General features: G+C 37.3%; 1 protein-coding gene across 1 annotated transcript in view; it reads right to left on the reverse strand.

Moving 5' to 3' along the window:
* LOC139115386 (uncharacterized) overlaps window positions 1-15218 on the reverse strand; it is a 45506-nt gene extending 30288 nt beyond the window's left edge. The window contains exon 1 of the mRNA XM_070677462.1: window positions 14968-15218. Coding sequence (XP_070533563.1) covers window positions 14968-14994 — 27 coding nt within the window. The 5' untranslated portion in view covers window positions 14995-15218. The remainder of the gene's footprint in view (window positions 1-14967) is intronic.
* Window positions 15219-16196: the final 978 nt, after the last annotated feature.

A 16196-nucleotide genomic window follows, 5' to 3' on the forward strand; every position in this document is an offset into this window, starting at 1 on the left:
GAGTGTGATGGTATAAGAGATTTCTCTTTCTGAAGTTAATATTTTTATTCTACACAATTCTAACACACCATGAAAGTACGTTGCACCGGTCGAGCACTTGTCGATAACAAGTATACCAAACTTAGCCTGTACGATGCTGTGTGTTGCCGGCGTTATACGGCATCCCACAACATGTGATGGGAGGCCGTATAACGCCCTGCAACGCCGGAAAGATACAGCATCTACGCAGGGCTAATAATATTTTATCGTGCCAGCGCAATCGACATAGTCCATTTCAAAACGTTGCAAAGATAATGTGAAATAATAGCAGCTACCGACAAGAACATAAGACATAATTTAAAGACTGTTATTCTTACGTTAACCCCAGGGTCGTATTGGTTGCCATGTATACCTACTTGCTTTTCCAGGGATCATGAACGAACGCAGTTTCCAGGCACGTGGTTGTCATATGAAAGGCTGGTTTAGTCTTGTACTATTTATACACGCCCGGCACCTTTTTATCCAGCAAGTTTAAAGTTTTCAATAAATTTCCACTCTGAGGCATACAATTAACCTTTACAAAGTATACTCAAGTATCTCTCAACGTAAGCCATTAGAGAAAGTTAAATAATATTTTCGTTCTTTCAGTAAAACAATTTATCTCGATAGATGATCAAGAAGGATATAGAGACAGTGGGTGGTTTGCTTGGCTGGTACCCTCACCGCGTAGCACAGACTTTCTTCTTCTGTCACTAGAAAATTGTAATGTAAACATCTTTGAGAAAAACATTTGCCTTCATTATCATGTTTCACATCAAATGTTCCGTGTCATTTTCAAAGCAGTGATGTAACGTATCAGTACCAGCGCGAGGAAAAAAACATGGCATGACCTTGCTATGGTTTTCTTTGCGCTGTGGTGTCCACATTTTACGAGCTCGTTAAGTAATGAGGTCAAGAGGTCGTACGTAAAATAGTATTGTCTTGAAAAATTACTCTGTCTGTCAGCCTAATTGCACAAGAATTGAATGAGAGGCCTTTAAAATGGAATTGGACGAAAAGCCATTGATAATGAAAGTAAGATGATATTAAAAATCCTGCTTGATCTGAACCAAGGGATAACAGTCTGTTCTTTAAGTTGAGGTAAAATGAGCCTTGGGGATAAATATCTCGACTCTCTGATTTTTACTTTTTTTATCTACCTCTCGTGGGTACTCATTTTAAAGCTCTTTGAGTTAAACAAATTCACGTTCTTAATTTTCAAAAATCTAAAATTTTATTTTTCCCCATCGAGTTAATACAGAGACAATGTTAGGTATATGTGTCTTTGTTTCTCTAGTACCGACTTTTACACGGTGAGCCCCTGATTTTTGTACTATTTAATTGGTAAGATAATGGTCGGAAGTTTCATTTGGGAAAGTTTGACCAAAAGTTTAAGTCTTTCACTTTCGAGGCACGCAAACTGATACAAAGAAGGTTCCACAAATTGGAATTTCCATTTCTAAAATTAAACTACTTGATTTAATCTACTCGAGCAAACTCCGATACACTTCTGCACATGCAATAGCAAAATTGTTTCATATGCAAACATTCCAATTTGGGTAAGATACTTAAATGGCAGGATCTGAAACCTGACCTGAACCTAGTGACTGACTAGCGGACTGGCCTCATAATTGAAAAAAAACAAAATGCCTTTTTCCAATCTTAACCTTACTTTAGGTTTAGCAACATACACACAAAACATAACTTTGTTTGTATGTAACAGATTCTTGCGGATAAAAAGTGGCCGGGAATCGATATCTTGTATTTAATATTGATTACTTTATCAGTGAGAAATAAACAGTATCTTTCTACAATGAGGTATAGAGCTATTTATGAAACGGGAAATATCAGTTGATCATTATTATAAGGGGCGCGTTTTTTAATCAGCTTTATTTCTAATCAAATTGATTGACTGGACAAAGCTGTCTTGAATGGAGACCAACATACCACGCTTGAAAGTTTTAACGTATAAAAGAAGCTAAGAAAGGAATTTGTGGGCACTGACTGTTTCAGAGTATATGTATTCGCATCTGTGATTTCAAAAGTCATAAAAAAGTCAAGAACGAAATAAACAAATGGTTGATTTATTTTCCGTTTTTCTAACGTTTTAGTGGCGGTTAGCCTTATGACAAGTGTTTTATAGAAATCTTGAAGACATGATAGACAATTAGTATAGCTATAACGAGCTAACACCTCCCTGGGTGGTGAAAGATACATTTTCATCCCATTTGCAATCGATGTGTATAACACATTACTTAGACTCCATACATGTACTGTACAATAAATCATAGCATGCAAAACTGTATACTCTGTTGTGCTACCGACAGTGTCTGTGGTTTAAACAAACGGAAGAAAAACGACATTGTGTTGAAATGTCATTTTTTATTTTCCAGTATGCGCGAGCCCGTTCCACGACTGAGTTTTTACGTATTTTATAGGCTAAAACAGGAGTTCATCTAACGAAAAACTGTATTGAAATTGCTATTTTTTACTTTCCCATTTTAAGCTCAGTTCACGAGTGCACTCCACGAATATTCATGCTTTTAAACGTTGCCAAGAAGCCTTTACAATTACCTTAAAGTTAAAGTTGCAGTAGCTTAGGACAAAGTCGCAATCAACTTATTTCATAAAACAAAATATATCATTCTTTGTCTCTTATACGACAGTATCTTTAAATACAAGTATTGATCGTACTGAAACGATGCAATGTGGGGGAGCGATTTATTGTTGACAAGTGAACTCTAGTCATGCTATTCCGGACAAGAATTGTTTTTAAAAATAATATTGAACATAACATTACGCATGTACAGGCTCTGTGGAGAAATTGACACCAGGCGTTTGAGCATGGCTGTGTGAATAGCAAAGCTCCTTAATTTTGTAGACGCTACTAATATACTGGAAACTATATCAAGGTCATAGCTCATGAAGTTTAAACATAAAATAGGTGTATCATAGCTGCCAACTAGCGCAACTCAAAGTAAGATGTAAATAGGTGTTCAAAATAATTTCCGTTTAGATTGTATGTAATTTTTTCGTCTAACCGGGGAGATTGTTTAATTTGAAGTGACGGCCAACATGTAGTTTACGGTAAACCATCATAGAAGGGCGTATTATTTGGTATCATCTTATCAATAATGTGTACACGTGTTCGAGGAAAGTATAAGAAGTATTTGTATTGTCACAGTCTACTTGAAAATTCCTTGTATCGAACGATTGAATGATCAATCATTATTAGGACAAATAACACGTGTGATTTCCATGCTGCACCAAGTGACAAGAACAGACAATTTATGATTGTTTATTTTCTAAATTTAAGCATGACTAATATTTTCACGTAAGCATGTTACACGTCAGCATTCTTTATTTTTAGAAAGTGACGAGAATGTACAGATGTAGAAAGGTATTTAAACCCTGAATTGTAAGATTTTGCGAGGAATAGACGGTATGGATTTAAGCGGATCCTCGAGAAGTAATAAATCACGTTGTCTTTGGTACAACACTTTGGCTGTCTACCTTTGCTCTCTACCCGGATTTCGTCCACCAATTGTTGCGGTCACTAAGCAGAAGGTGGCACAGTTGCGAATCAGCAGCAGACAGCAACACGGGCGTAAACTAAAAGACCAAACTGCTGTATACAGGATCGCCTACAGCGGAACCGTCGTGGAAATTTTGTACAATGTTGTCACTTCTAAAAGTAAGATATGCTTAAAATTAGAAAATAAAAATGTGTCACTTGATGTAACGTGGAAATGATACGTCTTGTTTGTTCTAATCATGATTCATCGTCCCATCGTTCGATCACGGTCCCTCTATCACATGATGAAGTACGAACTTTCTAAGTTCAGATTACGATTCCGTAGGTGCTGGTCGGTTTGATTCACGGTCATCACATGACGGCCGCCACTGATATCTCGCGTTGCAGCGCACGATTTCAGCTCAACGACACCATCGTGGTAATAAACATAATTATTGAACTGTTGCCGAAAAGTAAGCTACGGATTTTAGTTGTCTGTGGCTACATTATTCATCGTTGGTTGCATACAATCCGTATGTGTTTTCAACGAAATTCACTTCTCAATCGTTTAATGCTACATAGATTTTTTTGACATCTTTTCAGTGTTTTTGTTCCATCTGCCAGTAATAATTTCAGAGTCAACTCCTTATCAGGTTGGTCAATATGGCGTTCAGTGGGGACTTGCATTTTTGTTGCTGACAACTGAAAACGAGTCCGGACCTAAAGTTGATAATCAACAGTGACAATGAACGAGACACATAAGGCAGTCAATGTTGATCTGCTGAGAAAAACTTGAAAAAAAATTGTCAAAAGTTACATTTACTGTACCTTAAATTAAAATGCTAAAGCCACTTTCTAGTTATGAGTAATTATATTACCATGCCCTGCCTGTCGCATTTTGATTGGTCAAGCTGAACCACGTGACTGACCACAAGTACACAGTAATGGTCTGTTTATATGCCCGTGAATATGAATAGTGAGATTAACAACTCAAAGTATCGTAACTTTACAGCTCAAACGTAAATCATAATCAATCAAAAAATAAAATGGAGCATATGTGGGTCAGGTTGAGATACTTTTTTCTAAAAATATTTCCAGATTTGCAAATATTTTACAGCGCGCGTGACAGTGCGTCGCATATTGCTCAGTTCTGGGGCCCAGTTGTCGTTCGCTCCGAAAATTTTCGGGAACTTTGACGGTTTTCTCCGGTTCGTTGATAATATAATGGAAATAACAGACTCCGCACTGACCATTAACGTTTATTTATGGGCGCGGGCTCGAGGAAAGCCAAATTAACGGTCTCGGCAAGCCTCGCCCGTTAATTTTTGGCTTTCCTCTCGCCCTTGCCCATAAATAAACGTTAATTGTCAGCGCGTCGCCCGTTATTTCTACATTATAACAAGTCATCGTTGATGACACAGTCCCCACTTGTTAATGGGTACTTTGATTACATATCCTCAGAGAGGATAGAGTCCTCTTCATTAATTAGGTCTGTGATAAAAATACTTTGATACAGATGGCGCTCAATGGCCAAGAATGAGTTCCATGGTGATGAAAACATAAAACCAATGTAGGCCACCATCCTAAAGTTCATAAAATGAGTCAACTAGGAATTAATCAACAGGATGTTGCAAAACATTTTTGCATACAATTCTAACACTTGACAGATTATCAATGGTACCATATATCATAAAGTTTGATGCAGTATTTACAACACCATATGATCAACATCTGTATCAAGTTTCATCACATTTGACGTTGTATTAATTTGTGGCTATGTCACCCTAATTAGGAAAGTTCATTACTTATGCAATTACAAATTAATTAAAATGACACTGATAAATGTCTTTTTCAATGTTAAAGCAATGTGAGCTTAACATCAGTTAACATCTGTATAAAGTTTCATGATTTTGATGCAGTACGTATTTCTTGACATATCAGCCTACTTACGAAACTTCAATAATTGACATGTTACTGCTACATGACGTGAAATAAATTGACGAGCATATGTATGAAATAGGTCTTTGTACCAACTTTGAATGATACTGGTGGAAATATGTCTGAGTTATGGCTCTGTACATTTGAAAATTGTAACAAAATCACCGCCATGCAGCGATATTTGATCTTACTGTTTAAAAAATCAACATGTATATGTATGACGTAAGTCAATGTACATGTACCAACTTTGAATAAGATCAGTTGAGACTTGCCAGAGTTATGGCTCTCGACATGAAACAACCATAACAAAATTGCTACCATGTGGCCATATTGGACCATCTCGTGAAACCAATCGACATACATATGTATAAATAAGTCAATGTCCTTGTACCAACTTTGAATAAATTTGCTTGATACATGTCCGAGTTATGGTTCCGGACATGAAAAAATCGGAAAAAATGGCCACATGGCGGCCATATTGGATTGTATCATAAAAACAAATCAATGTGCATATGTATGACATAGGTCAATGTCCTTGTACTAAGTTTGAATAAAATCGGTGAATAAAATTAGTTGAGACATGCCCAAGTTTTGGCTAAGGACACTAAAAAATTGTAACAAAATGGCTGCCATGCAGCCATATTGGATCATATCATGAAACAAATTGCCATACATACATATGTATGACATAGGTTAATGTCCTTGTACCAACTTTGAATAAAATCGGTTGAGATATGCCTGAGAGTATTATGGCTCTGTACATGAAAAAAACGTAACAAAATGGCCGCAAGGCAGCCATATTGGATCGTATCACACAACAAATTGACATGCATATGTATGACATTAGTCAATCTCCTTGTACCAACGTTGCATGATATCGGTTGAAACATGTCTGAGTTATGGCTCTGTACATGAAAAAATCGTAATAAAATGGCTGCCTAGCAGCCATATTGGATCGTATCACATAACAAATCGACGTACATATGTATGACATAGGTCAATAACCTTGTACCAACGTTGCATGAAATCGGTTGAAACATGTCTGAGTTATGGCTCTGTACATGAAAAAATCGTAATAAAATGGCCGCCTGGTGGCCATATTGGATCGTATCACATAACAAATTGACGTGCATATCTATGACATTGGTCAATGTCCTTGTACCAACTTTGAATAAAATCGGTTGAAACATGTCTGAGTTATGCCTCTGTACATGAAAAAATCGTAATAAAATGGCCGCCTGGTGGCCATATTGGATCGTATCACATAACAAATTGACGTGCATATCTATGACATTGGTCAATGTCCTTGAACCATCTTTGAATAAAATCGGTTGAAACATGTCTGAGTTATGGCTCTCTACATGAAAGAATCGTAATAAAATGGTCGCCTGGCGGCCATATTGGATCGTATCACAAAACAAATCGACGTGCATATGTATGACATATGAAGTAATCCTTGTACCAAGTTTGAATGAAATCGCTTCTTGCATCTCTGAGATATCTGCGTGAACGGACGGACGGACGGACGCACGCACACACGCACGGACGCACGCACGGACGCACAAACCTATAAGTCCCCCCGGACGGTGTCCGTGGGGACTAATAATCGAGCCCTTATAATTAAGCGAATGCTTGATATGTTTTGAGCGGAGAGTAATGAATGAATTCGGATTAAGTGTGGAAATGAGGTTATAGTTTACAGACACTGATGTTCTTGTCATAGAATTTACATCGAGTGGTAGAGGTCATTGGTGCTTCGTGAGGTCATCGGTGCTTTGTGAACCGTCTGTGAACGATTTCACATTGGTATTTATTATAAAACTATCGGGTTCTCCCAGATGCCGAGAGATGTAAGACGAGGAATTTCAGCTGCTTTTGAAATGGATGTGTCCACAGCTTGGAAACCGATTCAACATGCCTACATGTAGAGTGAAACAATTTTCATATTATAACGAGATCTCACAATTATTTGACATTCAATACGCCAGTTGGTTGCCAAACATTTAAAACACAAGCCAAGCTTTGCACGAAGGGTTTGGCAGTTTTACAGTTTTACAAAACATACTCGCTTTTGTGCGATCATCAACTTTACAGATAGTGCATTCTTCTTGAGACCCTTAGCTGTAACTGATGATGTGTTTTCAATTTGTTCGTTCTGTCTTTATAAGGCAGATTTTGAATCAGCTTTATCTCTGAACAATTGATTAGATGGATGCAACCTTCAAGGAAAACAAAAGACTAACATCACGTAAACAGTCAATCTCAACAAGCACGTATGCGAGCACCAAGGATTGTGGACTGCAGCTTTTTAAAGGGACAAAGTCGGCCATTTTTTCATGAATTTTGCTTGATACGAGATACTACTTACTTATATTTTTTGACATGTTGAAAGATACTGAATGAATGGGTGACAATGCATATATTCGACCCCGGCGAAAATGAATTAATGGTCATGACCATTTATTCATTTTCGCCATGGTTTCATGTATATGAATATATGCATTGTCACCCATTCATTCAGTATCTTTCAACAGTTCAAACAATATAAGTAGTATCTTGCATTAAACAAAATTTATGAAAAATGGCCGACTTTTTCCCTTTCATACAGTCTTCAAATCATATTTAAACGCCTGACATTCAACATGTCAACACAGCCTGCGTGTGTGCGAAACGTTCAATGTCATCGTTGATAATGGTTTACAATTAAACTTGTCATCAATAACATAACTTATCACTGTTAACAATGAACTTTGCTTACAAGGCCAAGACACTGCTATTCTGAATCAATCCAATTCAAGGACAATAGGAAGAAAATGAAATTAATGGAATAAAACCCAATAAAAATGTCATCAAAAGTTACAACTATTGTCCCTTTACACAATACATATCATCGGTATACCTCATACCATTGATGGCGCAAATGCTGCGATCTGATTGGTCGAGACGTTAAAATAACCCTGCTACATTCGCAAAATAGAACAGTTGGAACAAGCACGAGCATTCAGCTAGAGAAAAATTCCCTTGCTATCGTTTGACACCAGAATTTCAATTTAATGTTATGTAATACGAATACACGACCTAGGCAAAAGGTATACCACTCTATTTCGATCAGTTCACTCCATATATGCACTCGCTATTGCTCGAGCACATGCATGCATGTCGTGAACTGCTCAAAATCTCGTGGTATACCGTCGCTGGGTTTGGTTTATTGCTTAAGTCTCGCACACTACATCATGATATTCATAGTCGTATCTCAACGTACGCACATGTTCATCAACACTTTTCATCTGGCAAGTTTTTCTTGTCCTCCCTTTGCTTGTTCTTTTGGATCGAAGACAATGTGAGAGAAATGAAGAACGTTGCGCTTTCGTCTGCACAGCTCGTTTGGGCAGATTACATAATGTTAGATACACGCCATTGATCGAAAGGAGATGCGTCGTCGGGTGGAAAAAGAATTAAACGCGAATGCCATTTCCAGATAACCTTTGAGTAGGACCCAGTAAGAAATGCAAATTGTTGTCTGGGGAAACAGTTAGCTAGATCTTTACCCTGCTAGGCAAAGTGATTGTCGCTTTTTTTATTTTTAGGCACACACATCACATTCCAAGAAGAATTTGCTTATTTTCGCAAGTGTCTTATATCGCGGGAGGGGGTCTAGAATCGAAATACATTATGTGGACGTTGTCATTACGACAAGCAGGACAGTTATCTATCGGTAATGAAAAAAAAAACGCTGTCCTGGAGAGAATGTAAAACACACTTTGTTTGTTTTTGGCCGCTGTAAATATTACACTAACAACCTTGCTACTGTAAATTGGCTACTACATGTACATTGTATTTCATTAAAACAGTATCTGCAGAATGATACAAGACTGCATTCAACTACGTCACATATGACATCGTGTTTTCAAGTCAGATGCAAATCCTAAGTCTATAAGCGAGGGAAGTAGAAAGCCCGATACGTTATCATGAAATACTTACGTCTGCAAGAGGTCAACTTAAACATAGGGCTAAAGTCCCTTAAGCTACTATAGACATGGATACAAAATTAAGTATTTCCTGACTGTATGAAATTATCTCACTAAGGTCATCCTAGAGACCTGTAAAACAAATATTAAAGCTGTCTGACCAGTGGTTTTGAAAAAAACAAGTGACCCAACAGTTCACAGAGCTCTGCTGTGTTATGTAGAGAATAACTTTTTGTGACACATGTATTGATATAAAAGGTGGATATCTTTGATAGCTCATTTCAGGATGGCCTGACCAAAAATGGCAAAATTAGCTGCAAAAATACAAAATTGAACATTTCATCATAATTTCAATATATTACATTAAGATAAGGCCTAGGAACCTGTACACCAAATATCAAAGCTATCGGATGAGTAACTTTGAGAAACAAATATTTTGACCAAAAATGGCAAAAATTGACCCAAAAATACAAAAATTGAAGATTTCATCAAATTTCAATTTTTATCACACTAAGACAATCCCTAGGAACCTGTATACCAAATATCAAAGGGATCAGAAAAGTAGTTTTTGAGAAACACATTCTTTGACCAAATATTGCAAAAATTGCACCAAAAATACAAAATTGCAGATTTCGTCATGTATTCAGTAAATCATATTTAGTTCATCTGTAGGAACCTGTATACCAAATATCAAAGCTGTCAGACGAGCGGTTTTGATAAAATAAAGTTTTGACCAAAAATGACAAAAAATTCCTTATAAATACAGATTTGCATATTTCATCACAATTTTAACAAATCTAAGTTGGGTTATCCCTAGGGACCTGTATACCAAATAACAAAGCTGTCTGACCAGCGGCTATGAGAAAATTTTTTACCAAAAACGCCTTTTTGGTGCTAATTTGCATATTTTCAACAATATCAAAAAATTAAAAAAAGGAGTCTCTCAAAATCATATTTTTCATCTACAAAACAAATATCAAATCAGTTAGTACTGCGGTTCTCAAGATATTTGAGTGGACGGACGCCTCACAAATGGACATACATAGATACATACATACATACATACATACATACATACATACATACATACATACATACATACATACATACATACATACATACATACATACATACATACATACATACATACATACATACATACATACATACATACATACATACAGACAGACGACGGACGCCGGACGGATACCCATCCCAATAGCTTCTATAGACTATAGTTTATAGCAGCTAAAAAGGAATCACATATCAACCACTTCTGGGTCTTTGAAAGCGTACAAGAACATTTCAATTAGAGCAGACATTTATCTCAGGGACCCGAAGTGTGACTCCAACTTACGGATAACCGTCTGGCACCTCTGAATGTCCTTGGAAAGTAACCTTTATCCTCACAAATGGCAAGGAATCTCAGTTGAAGTGGGACCCACGTTTAAACTTACTAATGTCATCGAGAAAAACGCATTGATGGTACCAAGCTGCTATTACCACGTTTTGAATGACTCGCGGCAATGAATGAGATACAGAATTCTCTGGTTTGATAGAACACAGATGGACACAAAGTTTTGATAAGGAAAAATTATACAGCTGGCTTTTGACTTGTTATAGCAGTGATGGCATAATATCTTCTCACCGCCTCTGTGAAAAACTAATGATGGATTTTGGATTGCTTTACCTTATTCTGTCTTTATAGAGCTCATTAATTAGAACGTTCTATAGATACATGTTATGCCCTACAATGCCATTCTCTTCTCAAATTATGGTTCACATTTTGAAAGTCTTTTTTTATTGTAATATTAAAGAAAATGCCAAGTTTACATTCTGTTTTTTAAGCTCCGCAATAAAATGTCCTGAACTTAATGGCTACCGTTATTCAAAATGAGGCATTGCATGGATGGCGTCGTTACATTTTTTAAAGACCCGCCTATAATCCTATCGCTTAAAAAATTTATATACACTGTCACAATACTCATTTCGATCCATTTCAGGGTAGAAGTCCTGAAGTTGTCAGGTAAACCTGCGTTTAATCCGGTCTGTGCGCGATTAGTGATCGACCATCAGATCTTGGGAGGGGGAGCTGATAATTGGGGAAAAAGTGCACACTAAAGATTGCCAAAAAATGGAACTTTGCTGTTACATGATTAATCAAACACCACTGGTAGATTTTACCTGAGCTGGTCTATGTTGACAAGGCGATGCCACATGTGATTGTCTCAGTGAGAAAGACAGCTGATTAGGGAAGACCCTTATTGAAGTATTACTAGGTCTGAAATATATATATATATATATATATATATATATATATATATATATATATATTGACAAGTGATATATATATATATATATATATATATATATATATATATATATATATATATATATATATATATATATATATATATATATATATATATTGACAAGTGATACTGATGAACTTTTAACTTCAATTTTTGTAAGGCAAGGCAAATTCTACTTGCCGCACTCGAAATGTTTGCAAACGTTTTCACAAGCCATGACGGTTAAAAGTTTTGGAGCGGGGAGTGTCCCTGGTATGAAAATTCAGATGTCATCGTCAACTTTAGGGATGCCGAAAAATTGCTTGTCGGCTTGCCGATGATCACCTACAAGATCATGGCTCATTCATAATCAAGATAAGTCAAATACACCTGGTATTTGACGAATGATATCGTTTGGAATATGTATGGTAAGAATAAGAGAATGTGAATCACTAATGTCAAAAAGTAGTTGATAATAGATGTGAATTGCAATCGGAAATGGAGACATATGATTATCACAAGGTGGAGAAAAGCACCAATTTCGACTTTTGACAATCAGGGCTGTTTAACCGCATCTGGACTCAATTATGAGTGGCAAATGACATGCAAGTGGGTTGGTATATGTGCACTTTCTCTGTCGTCGTTCTTTACATGTTTACATATGCGCTGGGCATATATCGCCAAACTCATCACTTACTTCAAATTAGAACGCGATGAAAACAAACCATGATAATTTAAAAGCACATTTGTCATGCCGACAGATCAATCCATCTTGATCAGAAGGGACGGTGCAGGGGGCAAAAGAGTGAATGACCTTTCACATTGGCGCGCATGCGCGCTTGAGTTAAACTAGTCCGACCCCGTAACTCATTTGTCAATGCAATAAGGGGAGAACCATTTGATTTCTGGGGGGGGATATGGAGGATTTTGAGAAAAAAAAATTTGTCACCAGGTGAGAGAGAAGAAAAAAAAAATTGATCCTGTCATGGCCTGAGAAAAAAAAAATTGTCATAACAGACAGAAGAGAAAAAAAAATTGTCACAATGCACCAGAAATAAGCAAAATTTGGAAACCTTATTCTCATGTATTCTTTGCCGGCGCGCCGCCATAGGCGGCGCAAATGTTTTTACCACAAGCAATTCTTATGTTTTTTTCCCAGCACTTATGATATAAACATGCACTACATAGGTCTACTTTATACCTCAGTACACTCAATGTTTTCCTTCCCTTTTCTGACCCAAGAAATCATATTTCAGGATTTCTGTTGCAATATCTCAATGGCATAGGCACTATCTAAAGGGGACTAAAATTGTGAAAATTTAAAACACAAGACAGGAGTCAATAAACTACGGTAGTGTTAAAACCAATATATTATTTTCTCAATATAAATTTGTTAGAAAGATATACCTTGACAATGAAAAATTGAGGAACAACAAATATAATGAAATACAATGTGTGAGCCTTGTTTTTCTGACCACAAACACCGGATCGCAAACATACCATATTCAGGCTTTTCATTAGAAGCTGGCAGCTGGAGAAATGACACAAGAAGGTCACAGATTTTACGTTCCTGTATATTCATTTGTCTTCAGTCTCTGGCAAACAGAACTGTTTTTCACAAATTGTATTGTCATTGTTTGGTTGTTGAATATTGTGACTCAAAACTGATCATGCAAAAAATGTAAAAATATCAGTGTTCAATGTCATTTTCAAACAGTTTTACTGAGTGCAAAATAAACTGAAACTCCTCTCAGATTGCACCATTAAACACATCAATTTCTCAAAATTTCCAATACGAGAGGGGGAACCCCCCCTCTCGTGCTCTCTCCCCCTTGGGGTATTCTAACAGTTTCACTTATTAAAAATTAAAAAAACTCTCAGATTGCACCAGACTGCACCATTGCACACATCAATATCTTAAACATTTCCATGCAAGATAGGAGAAAGCCCCTGTGACACTTCCCCCTAAGCCTCTCTCATGTTCTCCCCCTGTACTTTCAAATTCTGCCCGGTCAGATATCCTAGTGAAAACCCTGTCATAATATCCATCCAAATTAAACAATATACTATATATGATAGATACTGCGTGATCTTTTATATCTTTATTTTATTGTGACTTTGAATTTCATTTTGATGTGTTCACCTTTTTTGAACCATCATGAGATAACTGATGATAGTCTAGCAGGGTACTTCAGGATTTGATAGGTCTTTACTGTTGCTGTATTTTGTGAATTTTACAATTACATGTATTGGTATTTAACTTTTCTAAGTGGGGGATCGGTCAAAATTTCAGAGTTAGAGAGGGAGGTTACTCAAATTCATCATGGGTTGGCGAAGGGCGGGGGGTCACTCGAAATTTCGGAGTTTCAGGCCGTAAATAATGACGGCTCCCTTATATACAACGCATTACAAACTTGATGACCGATAAAAAAAAAAATTTGCACTGCTACTCCATTTGGAAAAAAAAAATTGATGCAGGTCTGACAGTAGAAAAAAAAAATTGCTGTCACTCTGACAGGAAAAAAAAATTTGCTCCCATACCCTCTTCCTCCATACCCCCCCAGAAATCAAATGGTTCTCCCCTAAATGGGGAAGGGGCACAGTTTCGTAAACAGCAGCCAAGCGTCGACTCATTCTCGATGTCAAACAGCAAATCTTATTCATAAATCTCAGCGCTAAGAACATCGTAGTAGTACTGTCTAACCAGATATCGACGACTCTCCCAAGCAGAGCAGGATATTTCGTTGAGAAACATTAAATAAAACTAAAATAAATCTAACGTTACGATATCTTTTGCCTTCTACGAATTCACATCCGCTCGCCCGCAAAGGCCAAAAAGGTTGCATCCAAATGGTCTCATTTATTTTGTATTTCTTGGTGGCAGGTCTTTTCGCCTACAGTGCCATCTCTAGTCTTGGCTGGTGAAGTTCCTGACCTTGAAGAGGGCATAAGTCTTTTCTGCAGACACTGTACTATCTAGAGTGCATCATTATCTTAGCAGATTCAAGTAAATGCGAGCAAATCGTCAACTCTTGCTAAATCATTCGGCACAGTCAACGTAGCTAACATGCATTTAAAATGATCTATAGAATTCAGGTCTCTGTGTTCAGTTGTTTCCAGCGGGACGATCATGCTCGTTTGCCTCTCTCTTTCTGAATTGTTATCCTCTGTGTGTGTGATGCGTTACTTTTGTTTTTTTCTATGACGCTGGAGCAGAAACATTAAAACACGAACTTACCATGATTGTTCTACCATACGAAAACATGGATGGCCTTCCTATAAGGTATTGATATCTTCTCGCTTTGAAGATGTTGAGAAGCAAGTCCTAGAGGTACAGTATATCGGAATGCTTCAGCTATATCAATCCACGTAAGGGGTTCAATTCTCCCGGCAAGCTTTATCTTCACTGCTGCAGTGTCTCTGTACTGAATACGAACTGTCCACGCAACACTAATGCATTGCAGAGCTGCCTTCCTTCAAACTGCAAATGGTTAGAACAGATGTAAGAGCAAACTAAACCCAAACACACAAACACCACTTTTCCCGGAGCTCTGCCCGAGGCAGTGTATCGTTACTATGCCAGTAGTTCAGAGAGGCCCCAACACGAAGAGTTGCTTTTTAATGGGATTGTTTTCGTAACTCGGTGTAATTTGACTACCACTGGATGCGACCAAGTCCATCACTGCAGGCAAGTCGGGTTACTTATCCAGCCAGCGATGGAGAATTTCTAATATAATCCGATGCTGCCGTGTATGTTTGTTCGCCGAGTCAGAGCCACATTCCAGACCAAATAAAGTTGAAAAATAAAACCACGCTTCGATCGCCGCATGATCAAACTCCGCTATTAAAAGTAATTATGAAGAATGGTATCCGTTCGCACTATATGGCACCTGAAATAGAGTGATTTAAATAGTGAGTGTCGGTGATATGTCAACAGGATAGAATTCCTATACGGTATTGATATCGTCTCGCCTTGGAGATGTTGATAGGCAACTCCGAGTTTAAAGTTATCATAACACTGATATAATTTTTAAAAAAACTCAACACGACATTATAGTGTGCTCGTTCAAATTTGTGACATTTTCATGGAATTTCATATAAACTGTGTGCCAGAATATTTGAATAAATGCGAAGTTTTGAAGGGAGCGGACTGATTTTGATTCTCACGGAAATTGCAATAAGATCTGCCAACCGATTGTCTAAATGAATGAATGTATAAAAGAACGAATGAACATGTAAGTGAAAGAATACAGAACATGCAGAAGACGGAGTGATTGGCGAGGTCATCGAACGAATGCAACGAATCTTTGGTATTTCATATGATGTGTGGGTTACACGTCAAGTGGTCACATATTTGACTATTTGTGACTCAACAGTTTGTTTATAGACCAATAGTGCGTTCGGCCCAGAAGGATTGATGAGAGTACCACATGTCGTGGTAGTTGGAAGACTTTCGTTTCCGACAGG

Source organism: Ptychodera flava, chromosome 17 (genome assembly GCF_041260155.1).
Source record: "Ptychodera flava strain L36383 chromosome 17, AS_Pfla_20210202, whole genome shotgun sequence".
NCBI classification, from domain to species: domain Eukaryota; kingdom Metazoa; phylum Hemichordata; class Enteropneusta; family Ptychoderidae; genus Ptychodera; species Ptychodera flava.